This window comes from Spea bombifrons, chromosome 6, assembly GCF_027358695.1.
Source record: "Spea bombifrons isolate aSpeBom1 chromosome 6, aSpeBom1.2.pri, whole genome shotgun sequence".
Classification (NCBI taxonomy): domain Eukaryota; kingdom Metazoa; phylum Chordata; class Amphibia; order Anura; family Pelobatidae; genus Spea; species Spea bombifrons.
In genome coordinates, this window is record NC_071092.1 from 24824707 (window position 1) to 24838319 (window position 13613).

The 13613-nt window shown below is 38.8% G+C and overlaps 1 protein-coding gene across 1 annotated transcript; it reads left to right on the top strand.

Moving 5' to 3' along the window:
- The first annotated feature begins 4517 nt into the window (after positions 1 to 4517).
- On the top strand, positions 4518 to 9617 carry LGALS2 (galectin 2). The gene is made up of 4 exons (XM_053468865.1): positions 4518 to 4610; positions 6526 to 6608; positions 8061 to 8220; positions 9425 to 9617. The coding sequence occupies exons 1-4, from the start codon at positions 4605 to 4607 to the stop codon at positions 9569 to 9571; spliced, it is 396 nt and encodes a 131-aa protein (XP_053324840.1). The 5' UTR covers positions 4518 to 4604; the 3' UTR covers positions 9572 to 9617.
- Positions 9618 to 13613: the final 3996 nt, after the last annotated feature.

Here is a 13613-nt window from a genome sequence, read left to right on the forward strand (position 1 = left end):
GTTAAGCCAATAAACTTTAGCAAATTTCCTACTTTATTGATTCAACTGAAAGTTTTATCCTATACACACAACACAAACCTTTAAGAAGCTTAAGAAATATTTTTGTGTTTGGGGCAACAAGCTGTCAGTCCCTATGTTTAGGTCATATGAGATAACATTTTACATCATTTAATTCATGTAAATGTATGGATTTGTCAAACTTAATTTGATCATCCAAAACATTTATAAATACTTAATTTTTCTTTTGTTCAGAGTGGTCTGTAAACATTCATAGGAAAAGTATGGAAGTATAATACACAAGGAAAAAGTGTGTGACAGAGAAACCCTAACAGCGAATCTAATATTGTCAGACACAAAGGTACAAAGGACAGATATAGCTACATTAGTCTGACAGCCCTTGCCAAGAGATCCAGCAACAATACTAATAAAAGGAGCAGAAACGTCCCCCAGGGATACACTGACCTCAAGGACTCATTAAAATAGGTTTGCTTCTCTAGCTTGCTGGTCATATAGAGTGACATACAACATGAATTGTGTCAGAACATGAATAGTTGCCCTTAGTAACTAAAGCTACGAACTACTGTATTACTGTATCTTGAATGTGTAGAGAAGACATACAGATACGAGCCTAAGGTTAGTGCCGCCCCATAACTAAAACACATGCTAACTAAATTCACTTTAACACTATACACTTACACATACATACACACAAACACTATCTCCCTCATCTCCTTGCACCACTAACCCTAGGCTCACCCCGATATTCTGGCACAAACACTCACGCAAACATTATAAACTAGCATACACAAACACGCTAAACAATCTATATCCATGCACTAACACAGACTCACTGTAATACCATACACTTAAACATACATTTACACGTACACACAATCACTCAAACACCATACACTTACACATACACACACTCTAACTCCATCCACCTTCACATACACACACTCACTCTTAAAGCCATACACTTTCACATGCATACATGCGTACACACATCACCACTCTAATACCATAACACTAGAGCTAAGGAGTGGAGGATACTTGGAGGGAGAGTTGACTCCATAGGTATTTGACAGTATGTATAGAAGGAGAGCGTGGTAAAGTAAATGACACATAATAAACCTTTGCACATATCACAAACACTGCACCCATGAACATTAACAAACACCATATTTTTCTTTTAGCAAAGTAGACAACGTTTTATTTGAATAGTGGGGCAATTGACAGGGATTGACTTGGACTGATAGCTTGTGCAAGTGACTGATATGACTTATAAGTGAGGTTATAAGTAAGGTTTAAGCATGCTTAGTAATATGTAAGTCAAGCAGTGCTGGTGTAGCAATGTGGTTAATATTCTATGGTACATAATTAAAAGGAACAGAATTAGTGGAGGGTAATATAGTAAGGAAATGAAACATACATGGGATAGTCATAAAGCTATCCTGAAATTGAGACCAGATCAAGTATTGATTAAAACCTGAGTCTTACATTAGGAAAAATTGACAGACTGAACGGGCCATCTTTGTACACAACATGTGTCAGCATTGAGTGTCCTTGATAAGGTTTATTTTTGCTTGACTGAACATGTGCAGTGTGTTTTATTGGTCTTGTACGATGTCTGCATTTACTTCTGGTAGGGGCTAGAAGAACGATTTGATTGTCTGAAACAAAATGTATGCACCTCAATGAATTACCATAGGCGAGGTGTTTTCTATGGTTTCATTGTAGCATTTCCCAGAAATAATGGATAACAATATCGAGGACTTTACTCAGAACATCACTTCCATTTGTTTGTGTTACAACCCCTCCCAATACAAACAATTGAAAGAAACATATGTTTCTTGTAAAATAAAACTGTACTTGATTGCACACGTAAAATATTGAACTAATGATAAATATACAGGTAATTATAAAAAGATAAAGAAAAGGCTTACGAAATGCTATCAGAAAAAGGTAAGGACTTATTACTTTTGGAAGGTGTATGGGTCTAAACAGGTGAAATTGTTGTCTGTGCTTAATATATCCAAAAAATAGATTCTATAGTATTTTATGCTATTCAGTTTTACATGTGGCCTAACAATCGATCAGCTAGCAGCTTGCAGATATTGTCACTTTTTTCTCTTTGGTTACATTCCCCCCATCACATCAGTTGTCTAAATTGACACACTTGCATGGCTAGTGGTGGGAAGGGTGGGGCTAACAGGTAGGAGGGGTGGGGTTAACAGGTAGGAGGGGTGAGTCAAAGGTAGGGGTGGGTGGGATTGAAGGCATGGCCACTCTCCCACCTTACCCAAGAGTCACCTCGAGGTGCTCATCTGCAAAGCGTTGCAAAGTGACCACATGAGATCTGCAATCCATTGATTTTACAGCTTCCTGAGTCAGTCATGCAAGATGAGAGGATCACTCCAAGTGGCCATGATCTCCTCTGTCCTGTTCTTGTAGCTACTCAGGATTGTCCCACAAATACTTGAGAGGCATGCGGTTATTGTAAACTAGGCTGTCTGCTTGATGCACCAGCGGATCATGTTTTATTTGTTCAGAGAGAAATCAGAAATTGTGATTGAGAATTCTGCAGCTTTCTCTTTCTCTTTTTTATTCCCTAATGTCCCCAAAGCAGTGCTATGAATGTCCTGGCTTTGTAGAGTTGGGGTTTTTTTTTTATTTTATTTTCCATGTCATCACTATCCTTGTTCTTGTTAATTTTACTAGCATTGGCCATACAATGTTTCTTACTTATTCAACTCCAGCTTTTGCTTTTCCAATCCACACATTGGTAGCTAATATTTATTGGAGCTGGCACCAGGGAAACAGGCAAATGCAAATGGAGAGATTCTGCATTATCAGTCCTTGCATTACTGAAGTTATAATCCCAATTTAGAAAACTTCTACTCTACTAAAATATACTCATACCCAACCTCCATTTACCATTTTGCTGTACTGTATGAAACAAATGAAACATGTTCGGCCTCATGCCATTAAATCCCCCATTCAATCTTTAAATTCCCCCTAAAACATATCCCTACAGGCAATAGTAGGTTCCCTGTACAAATAATAATAAGCACACGCATAGAGGGACTCCAATTTTATGTGCTAGTCTCCTAGTTTACCAGGATGCTAGAAGCAATGTCCTGCAGGCATATTAGTTATTCCTGCATCAAGATCATTATACATTCAGCCCATTATGACAGTAGCCACATGTTGCTTGTTAACAGGGTATGTTAAGAGGGTATTTTAACTTCCCTCTTCTTCCCTCTAATATCGGTTGTTCTCACGTTATTCCTGTAACTCAGTATTTCCTACTTGGTGATGTGCCCCTGCTTAGAGATGGAGGATGTGTGTGAATTGTGCTGGATAGGGTGACCACATCAGCCATGTTTTCCAGGACACGCTTATTTTTTACTTATTGCTGACCAGCCCGGATAAAAGGTTGCTCTGCAGTATGGGGGATGTATAGCTGATAACTATGTATAACTTCCATGAGTTTGTACACCCTAAATACTGCAGGGCAGCACTTTAATCTGGGCTGGTCAGCAATATTTAAAACTACTCCAAGGAAGGCCCCCTTTCTTAAATGTAAGCATCTTCTGGATGGGGAGACTTGCACGCCACGGTCCCAACCCTGGGAATTTTGTGAATTAGAACTTTGCTTCAACTTGCATTTGTAATTCACCGGTTAATGAATCTGCGAACTGTTTGCTTTGTTCCAGTTGCATCAACTTAACTTTCTTACTGGACAATTTAGTTGAATTAAGTTGAAAGAGTGGTAGTAGGAGTTGGCATTACTAAATTTGTGAGCAAGGCATTTATTAAACTTGTGCAAACTCTAATTTTTTTAAATTTTGTGAATAGACCCAATTTTATGGTCATCACCCTCACACTGTACATTGCAGCTGTAGCTACAAAAAAAACCAGGAAGGGACAATGGACAACTCTTAGTGAAGTACTATCAACCTCAATTATCTTAGACCCATAGATCCTACACTCACAAGAAACACATGTTTGATACATGCTATGAGAATACAAACAAATGCGAGCTTCAGGGGAAAATGGAGAATTACAGACAAAAACTATTAAAGCCATCTGGGAAAAGCAATGGACTTGCAATTCATTAAAACCACAGGGCTTCATATTGAACTTAATTTAGACACTCCATTGAATACAAGTTAAATTGTTAAACCAAGGCAAGCAGGTCACAAATGAATCCAAGATAGTGGTGACAATGACATATCGCTGCAGAAAACCTGGATCGTCCATTCATTGTCAAATGGAGACTAATTCTATATTGAGTCACTAACGGCAAACACTGGTAACATCACTGCATCATCCAATATATACCTCCCCTGCCCTCCTCTGAGTCGATTCCACCCGCCATTCTGCAAATATTTAAATAAATGTTCGTACTGGCTCAATAATTGTGTGAGGTTTACAGAGACAGTCAAATACTGATACCAGTGCAAAGTCCTAAATTTTACAACACCCGGATCTATACGAGTTAATATGTAACAGTGCATGGGAGGTATAAATAGGAGCCATTTCCTTAACAGGGTACTTTGCATTTCAGTTACCCCCTGCCTATTCAGTATCTCTCCACCATGGCCGTAAGTTATTTTTTTATTCTGCTTTATGTATAAAATAATTTGACTATGTTTATGTGTTATATGGTGCCACTTAGCATGAATGCAACCAAAGTAGTAGACAAGCAAATGTTGTAAGGCCTGTTACAAAATCTAAAATGGGTTCCTTAGTTGAGGTTGATATCTTTTTATTGGACCAACAGAGAGAGAGAAAACTACAATCACATAATGTTTTAGGACTTCAGTAGTCCTTTCTTCAGTCCATTAAAAGATATTAGCTACAACTAAAGAGTCTATGTTTTCTTGGGTTGATACTCATAGGTTGGTACCTATGAGTAGACCTAATAATCCAGGTCATTCCTTAGGGGTACTTCTTTTTTTCTGGACATTCATTATGATCAGTATATAGTTTTCTAGTTATTGGCTAATGTATAGTGACCAGATGGTCTCTTTAATTTGGGGAAAAAAAAAAAAAAAAGTTATTAAAGCGAAATGTCAATGAAGTAACTATATGTAAATATATATATATGTGTGTGTGTATATATATATAATGTTTTTCAACTAAGATCATCTTTCAATAAGCAACACTTAATGGTGGCAGAGTGTAAGTTGTAGATGTTCCTCTGTTCCAGACCTACATTGCAATAATATGTGCTTATCACTATCAAGATTTAAGCTTACACCCAGTTCCAGAAGCCTCAGAGCTCTGTTGCCAACACTTTTTGTACACTTTCTCTGCTTCTATATTGTCATTCCATCTATTCAACCCCCTCTTCCTTTGTTCCTGTTTCTATACTTCCTTGTATATGCATCCCCTTGCTTAGCTGCTGCAACTGATGCCCTGGTGCTAGTACATAATTATCCCTTTGTTTCTTAAGTTTCACAATTGTTTCATTGTCATACCACATATCAACTTGTTCTCTATATTTACACACATTTTCTCATTGAGAAGATACGGAAACTGTCGGTGAAAATTAACTTCTTAAACATTGTTAAGACAAATAATTACCGGTACTTAACATCCACAATAATATATAGTTCCTTTCTTGTGCTTTGTTCCTTACGCCAGGCAATATGCACTGCTATCATGCACACAAAACAGAAGCCAAGGCACTGAATATGTTTGGTCCTTCTGACAAAGGGAAATCTATTGACTTGTTATGCCATGTACTCAGCCTTCAGATGGATTAGATTATTAGCATTAGACCATCTGGCTGGGGAAAAGAGTAAACCTAAGCAACAAGTGTGATTGATACTTGATATTTTTATTATTAATGCTCCTCTGCCTCGGGAAGCAGCTTTTCACTGGAGACTCCGAATGAAACCTGGCAAGTTCCTCATAATGACACTTGGTACATCTGGAGCAGTCTGTCATTATGTTCGAGCTTGTGTCCTAATACTTCCATAGTTTATACTATAATTTGTTCTAGAATGTCTAGGACCACTTTGAAGGCCAATCTTCTTCTATGTACTGTCTCACATACCCTTGTCTCACATACCCTTGTCTCACATACCCTTAAAATAAAGAACTAAATTCTGAAATTATGAGGACAATTACTGGGAATATTCAGAAGAGTTTGATATTATGTTTCTTCTAGTTGTTCCAGATTTCTACACCAGTTTATGGCTCAAAGACAACTGCTTTAGTGTATTCCACCTCATTCTTTCTGTGATCTTCTTTCCACCTTTGCAAACTATAGGCAGGTGTTTGTTTTCTGAGATCAATAACTACTTAACACCACAAGTATTTGTGGGGCAAGTTATTATAAGAATACTTATTAGACTCTGTGCATATCTTGATTGTGACTTTTTATTTTTCTATTGCTATGCTTCCGTCCTGAGAACCATATAATATTCAGCTGTTCTAAGAGAATCTGATATAACTTGTTCACATGAGTCTCCTTATTACCTCATGTTTTTGCCTTTTCTACAATTCTAGGAGAAATTTGAAATCCTTAATTTGGAGCTGAAGGCTGGTGAAAGTTTGAAGATTAAAGGAAAACTCACGGACGATTTTAAGAAGTAAGTTCATGACATATTTAGGATATGGCCACACTATCCTAAATATTTTATCTCATGCTTTCCAGTTTAACAATATTTTCCAAGATATTCTGAAATATTGCCCTACAGTAGGCAGAAACAGAGTGGTGGATTCAGCACAAATAAGAAGCTATTTAAAGTAAAACATATAAAAGTTGCTTAACACAAAGAAACCTGACATAGCTAGTAAATGCAAAAAGCTTGCCATACAAAATTAGGTAGCTACAGTTAGTGATGAATAGTACTTCCTATTTAGTTCCTATTTCACAGAAACATTATTAGATAATTCTTGTTGTTGAACAGTTAATTTAAATGGTTATAGGGGCATAAAGTAAACCCGAATAAATGGCTATTATTAAGGAAATCCTATATGCTGGTACTCGGGGTGATGTGAAAGCCTTATGGGTAAAAATTAGCACAGATGTGAAGGGAAGCAATGCATTATTTGTCAGTCAGCTGCTGCAAGGGCCAATAAAATATTGGTGTTTATTCACTAAAGGGAGAGTTGGAAGGAACATTGGGGTTTTAACGCCTTCACTTCACTATACAAAAAGTGCTTTTCCTACATAACATATTATACAGGGCCAGTCAAACTATTTCTGCAGCTGTGGTTGAACCTACATAATCTATAAGCAATAAGTCAAGTAGCTCCAACACATCCCTCTAGCAACTCCCTGGTCAACTTTCCATTTAGTGAATAAATTCCATTGTTACTTAATCATAAGATCCCACCTTGAATACACAATGAAATTCTGCCCACCTGTTCTTAAAAGGGACGTTACAGAAATTGAAAAAGTGCAGAGGCAGGATACAAAATTATTATGTAATCTTAATTATGAAAAAGGCTAGATAAGTTGCTTGTGTTTATGTAACAGAAATAAGGGGGTCTACCAGTCCCTGGCCGTCATTGCCGCCTTCCTCATAGCAAAAGTCAGGGGTAGCCGTTCCAGTTCTCTGAGTAAAGGTCCTCCCCTGGGGAAAAAGGGTCTCCCAAAGAACCACACCACCATACATGACACAACACGCCAGTCAGAATGCAAGAGAACACACTTTATTGGGACTGGGCATAGTTTATATACCAACTTTACCAGGGCAGAGAACAACCACAGGAAACAGTGGAAGAGGTGCTTGTCGCAGAACAGAGCCATTCGAAAGTAGCCTTTATCTCCTGTTAATGATTTTTTTATTTTATTACTGAGCATACTCAATGTGTTTGTTGACATACCATTGACTCATATTTCAAGTGAACTTGATATATTTGCTACATAATATTAACATCAATTTAAATCCAATACAGAATACATGAAGCCCTCTTGTACACATATTGTATGTATTACTTATACATTATTGTTTCTGAACCCAGAATGGTAATGTACAGTTCACCCATGTCTGTCTGGAAGATACACTATACTTTCTTTCCTCATTCCTGTGTAGCTTCTCCTTCAACCTGGGGCGCAGCGCCAGTGACATTGGATTACACTTTAACCCTCGCTTGCCTGAGAATACCATTGTTTGCAACTCCAAGCACAGCAACAACTGGGAGTCGGAGCAGAGGTCTAGCCACATGTGTTTCACACCAGGATCAGATGCCAAGGTCAGTGTTGGTATTACATGTTTAGAAATTCAAAGCCAAGTATTGCATTAGCTTATATCTGTTAAAATTTTCATATTTTGATGCCGTGTGCCACTTGTCAAGATGAGACATTTCCATGGAGATTATGAGACTTGCTACCCATGTTTGTAGCCGTCTTGTAGTTTCTATGAAATTTGTTAGTTTATGTCACATTTCTGAGTCATAGGTGATGTAAACATTTTGTTGTAACACATCCTTCCCATTAAACAGACATATCCATAACATACTATATTTTACAGATTTCCTCTTATTTTAGCCTTTAGAGACTGCTTGATTAGGGCAACCAGGAGCAGTGACATATCCAGGTCTTGTCCTAGGTGGCAGTGTCCCTGCTACAAAACCAGGAGTTTATCACCCTCTTAGGCAATCAAGTCCCCCAGTGTCTCACTGCACAATGGGATGGTTAAATGGGGGACTTTTGATCTCCCCAATGAGTGGAGGGGGGGATTATCGGGGGATTATCGGCTGGAGGGTGCTGCCTAGGGTCGGCTCCCAAGGTAAACACACCACTGACCAGGAGACAACTGTCTGATCAGTGACCTATTTTATTTGGCTATTTTATGTCACCAAAAGAGTCTCCAGAACCCCTCCTAAGCCTAAATGTAACATAAATGTCAAACTAATTTGGTATTAAATGCCATTAAATATATGTACCATAGTCAATACTATTAAAATGTATTTTATTGAACGACTTTAAACTAATATTAGTAAGAAAAATTTTAAGATGCATCCATATTGTGTTCTGACGATCCAAGACAGATGTGGGCAACTAAGTTTTAGTCACTTCAATTATTGCATACAAAATCTGATCATCTTCGTCTGAATGTATACCTCTGCTCGTTGTTTGTAAATGGATGCATACGTACCTTTACAAGTGAGGTATTTTTTGGGAAATGCTAAACTATTTAAGGTTTGAAATAAATAATGATATTAGGATGCATGATGCTACATATGTGAAATTCCTTGTAAAAAAAAAACTTTTTAACGCTGTGATGTACCTCCTCAATATTTAAGTCTGCAACCTATTCTCTACCATTTTTTTTCTTTGTTGCTTTTTCTTTATGATGCCTATAAATCCCATATTGATCCCTCTTTGCTTGTCATGTGCATCTCTTGCTACCTCTGTATTGGGAACCATTTGTAATTCCAGCACTTTTTTCTTCAGATCTCTATCAAATTTCATGGGGACAAGTTTGATGTAAAACTTCCAGATGGCCATGAAATTTCTTTCCCAAACCGCCATGGTTATGACAAGCTTACCTATCTTTCTGTGAAAGGGGACTTCAAAGTGACATCCTTCAAATACGAGTAAAGAATTTTGTAGTGGCAGCAAGAAATAAAAACAATTTCCATTAAAATAGTTTGTGTTTCTTTTTTTTCCAATAAAATGCAACAGGACTGATCATTATAGACAAACGTAAAAAAAAGTAAAGATCACATAAGGCCTGTTTTCAGTATAACTATTCTTCATAAAAGTGTGGGCTGATCCACTGACATCAGTGGGCGTTCCCGCTGATGTCTGGGGCGTTCCAGCTGACATCATGGAAAAAAAAACATTTAAAGGGGAAATGGACGGGGCGTGTCAAGACCCTGCTCCCGTGACCCGGAGGATTCGGGTGTTGACCGGGGAACTGGAGAAGCGGTGCTTCACCAGGGGGTCTCCTTGTCAAACCCGGAGAGTTCCCAGGTATGCAGATCAATGCTTCTTACAGTAGAACGTTGGATGGATTGTCATTTCCTAAAACTTTAGTGAAGTCAATGAGTTGAAGCTGCACTCGCCTGCAATCTACCAACTGCTGTATTTAAACATTATCTACCTAGTGGAGTAAAATAATCTTTCTCATCTTTCATGTGTTTTTTGCAGGGGCGGGCTGGCAGCCTAAGGCCTGGGGGCAAGTCTAGTCAAGTGGCCCATTGCGCCACCGAATCAGCCCACCATCCATGCCCATCTTTTCCTCTCATTGATTTCTGGGCCTAGAAAGTTTTGTCCTCTGAAGCGACTACTAATTCAGGAGGGTGTTTTATCTCTGGAAGTATAAATTAAATGTAATTTATTCCTACAGTAAGTAAAGTGCCAGGAAACAGATTACAAATACACACCAGGACAGACACACACCGACACCCAAACACACACACCAGGACAGGTTCTGCTACACACCGACACCCAAACACACACAGACATCAGGACAGGCTCTGCCACACCGACACCCAAACACACACACACACACACACCGGACAGGCTCTGCCACACCAACACCCAAACACACACACTGGACAGGCTCTGCCAAAGTGACAACCAAACACACACACACCGGACAGGCTTTTCCACACCGACACCCAAACATACACACCAGGACAGGCTCTGCCACACTGACACCTGCATCAGGACAGGTTAAGCTACACAAAACTGCTCTGTTGTTTGTGTGTTTTCCTCCTTGTGTATTGATGCCCCAGCCACACCCTTGTATATTGCCCCATGTGTATTTGTGCCCCCAGCCAGCCCCCTTTGTGCATTTATGTCTCCACACCCTTGTATATTGATTTATGGGATTTTCCCAGCCAGCCCCCCTTCCTTGTGTATTGATGCCCCCTTTCGAACTGTTTAATGTACCAATGTGTATTGCCTCCAGCCACCCACCCCCCTTTGTGTATTGATTTATGTGATGCCCCAAATACCCTGTTGTGTACTTATAACCTACAGCCATCCCCTTTTTGTATTTAATTGTTGTCCCAAGGTAGCCCTGCCTTTGAATATGGGTCCCCTTCTACCCCAACTTTTTTTTTTAAATACTTATTTTTATGCTGGCTTCATTACCTGCAGACTGCTCTCCTCTGATGTGCTCTTCCCCCCGTCATGAGGAACTGTTCTTGTGATGAAGAGCTTCACTGAGGCGCTGGGCGGCATGGTGCAGGCATGCTGGCCGCTTCAAAATCATTATGCAGCCAGCGGAGGCGGTCTTATGGCCACTTTAAAACTTGCAGCCGCACAGCTATTAAGTTTAGATTTAGGGCAGACTGGGGGCCCCTGTGTAATTGTGACAATAAATCTGTAGAAAACAATAACTCAATTATGTCCAAGTACTCATTATTTATTTAGAAAAAGCCTGGCTCATCAACATATCAGAAGGTTATAACTTGGACCTATTACAGTCTTCACCCCTTAAGGACATAGCTGTTTTTTATTTTTTGTATAATTCCTGACAATGGCTGTTCCTACATTTTTGAGGTGTTGCTGTTTAGTTGTATTTTTCTTCTCTCTCATTTAGTGAGAAAAAGCACTTTTCTGGCTTATTTGATAATATACTCATCTACAAAGGCTAAATAGATTATAATATTTGTCCTGAGTTTAGAAATACCCAATGTTTTTGTGGTTATAAGGCAATAAGAACAAGTAGCATATTGCTATTTCAAAACCATTTTTTTTTCAAATCTGGCACCCATGTCCTATTTGAGCAATTCTGTTTTTTTTAAATTTGAATTTTGACATGTGGTTATCTGGCCATCATGTTCCATTAGGGACATGTTTGAACCTAGCCAATTCAACTTACTCCATCAAACCATGTGTTTTTGAAAACTAGACACCCAGAATATTTTAACCCTTGCCATGTACTAATTCTACCACTAACCTTTGTCAAAGTTTGTGGTAGTCATTTTTTGTCTGGATTTTTTTTCACACATAATGCTCTTTAGGTATACATTTATAGCTCCTGGTATGTGTCACTGCCAAACAACACCCCAATATGTGTTCAGAAACATCTGAGTACTGTTATATCACCCATGCATTGGTTTGTTGGGTTTCATTTTGACATCTTGTTAGTCTGCAGCCCATGTCCTATTTGAACATGACACATTTTTACATTTTTTGGATGTGTTTTCTTTGGACTGGATGGTTCACTAATGTCATGTCATGGTGATCATTTTTCATTTTAGCATTTTATTTAATTTTAATTTTTAAATTATTTAAAACTTTTATTTGTACTTTTTAAATTTTACTTTACTGATGTAATAATGATTAGTATGATGGGCTCCAGTGACCTGTATGGTTGGCTGCAATACCTGTTACATCAAGGGGTTAAATGATAATGACAGTTCATTTAATTTCTGTGAACTTAACACAAACCATTCATGCAGCACAAGATCTGTCAGCAGGTGACCTAAACTATATGACCAAAAGTATGTGGCCACTCCTAATAATTGAGTTTAGGTGTTTCAGCCACACCTATTGCTAACAGATCAAGCACATATGCATGCCATCTCCCTAGACAAACAGTGGCAGTAGAATCTGGCTAGGCCCCTTAGTGAATGGTAATGTTAATGCTGCAACATAAAAGACATTTTAGATCATTTTGCTTCCAATTTTGTGGCACCACTTTGGGGTAGGTCCATTCCCGTTCCAGCATGACTTTCACAAGTTTGATGTGGAGGAACATGAGTGTTATACATAGAGCCCAGACCTTAACTTAATTAACTTAATTGGAACACCAGACTTTCTTACCCAACATCAGTGGCTGACCTTACAAATGTGCTAAATGGGCACAGATTCACACTGACACACTGCAAAATCTCATGCAAAACTCTCCTAGAAGGATAGAGGCTGCTATGGTTGCAAAGGGGGAGATGCTGACAATTACACCACACAACTTGAGTCCTATTTGATTATCAAATAGGCCAGTAACGAATATTTTACATATCTGCCATCACTTAGCCCTTGAATGTTTTATGCATATACATATACCGTAGCTCACAAACGTGAGTACACCCCTCACATTTTTGAAAATATTTTATTATATCTTTTCATGTGACAACACTGAAGAAATGACACTCTACTACAATGTTAAGTAGTGAGTGTACAGCCTGTATAACAGTGTAAATTTGCTGTTCCCTCAAAATAACTCAACACGCAGCCATTAACCTAAAACCTTGGCAACAAAGGTGAGTACACCCCAAATTAGGCCCAAAGCGTCAATATTTTGTGTGGCCACCATTATTTTCCAGCACTGCCTTAACCCTCTTGGGCACGGAGTTCATCAGAGCTTCACAGGTTGCCACAGGAGTCCTCTTCCACTCCATGACGACATCACAGAGCTGGTGGATGTTAGAGACCTTGCGCTCCCCCACCTTCCATTTGAGGATGCCCCACTGATGCTCAATAGGTTTTAGGTATGGAGACATGCTTGGCCAGTCCATCACCTTTACCTTCAGCTTCTAGAGCAAGGCAGAGCAAGGCAGAGGTCATTAACCCCTTAAGGACAATGGGCGGTCCCTAAACCCATTGAAAATAATGCATTTTGAGCCTGTACATGTACGGGCTTTGTCATTAAAGGGTTAATTTAACTCTTGTATTTACATACAGT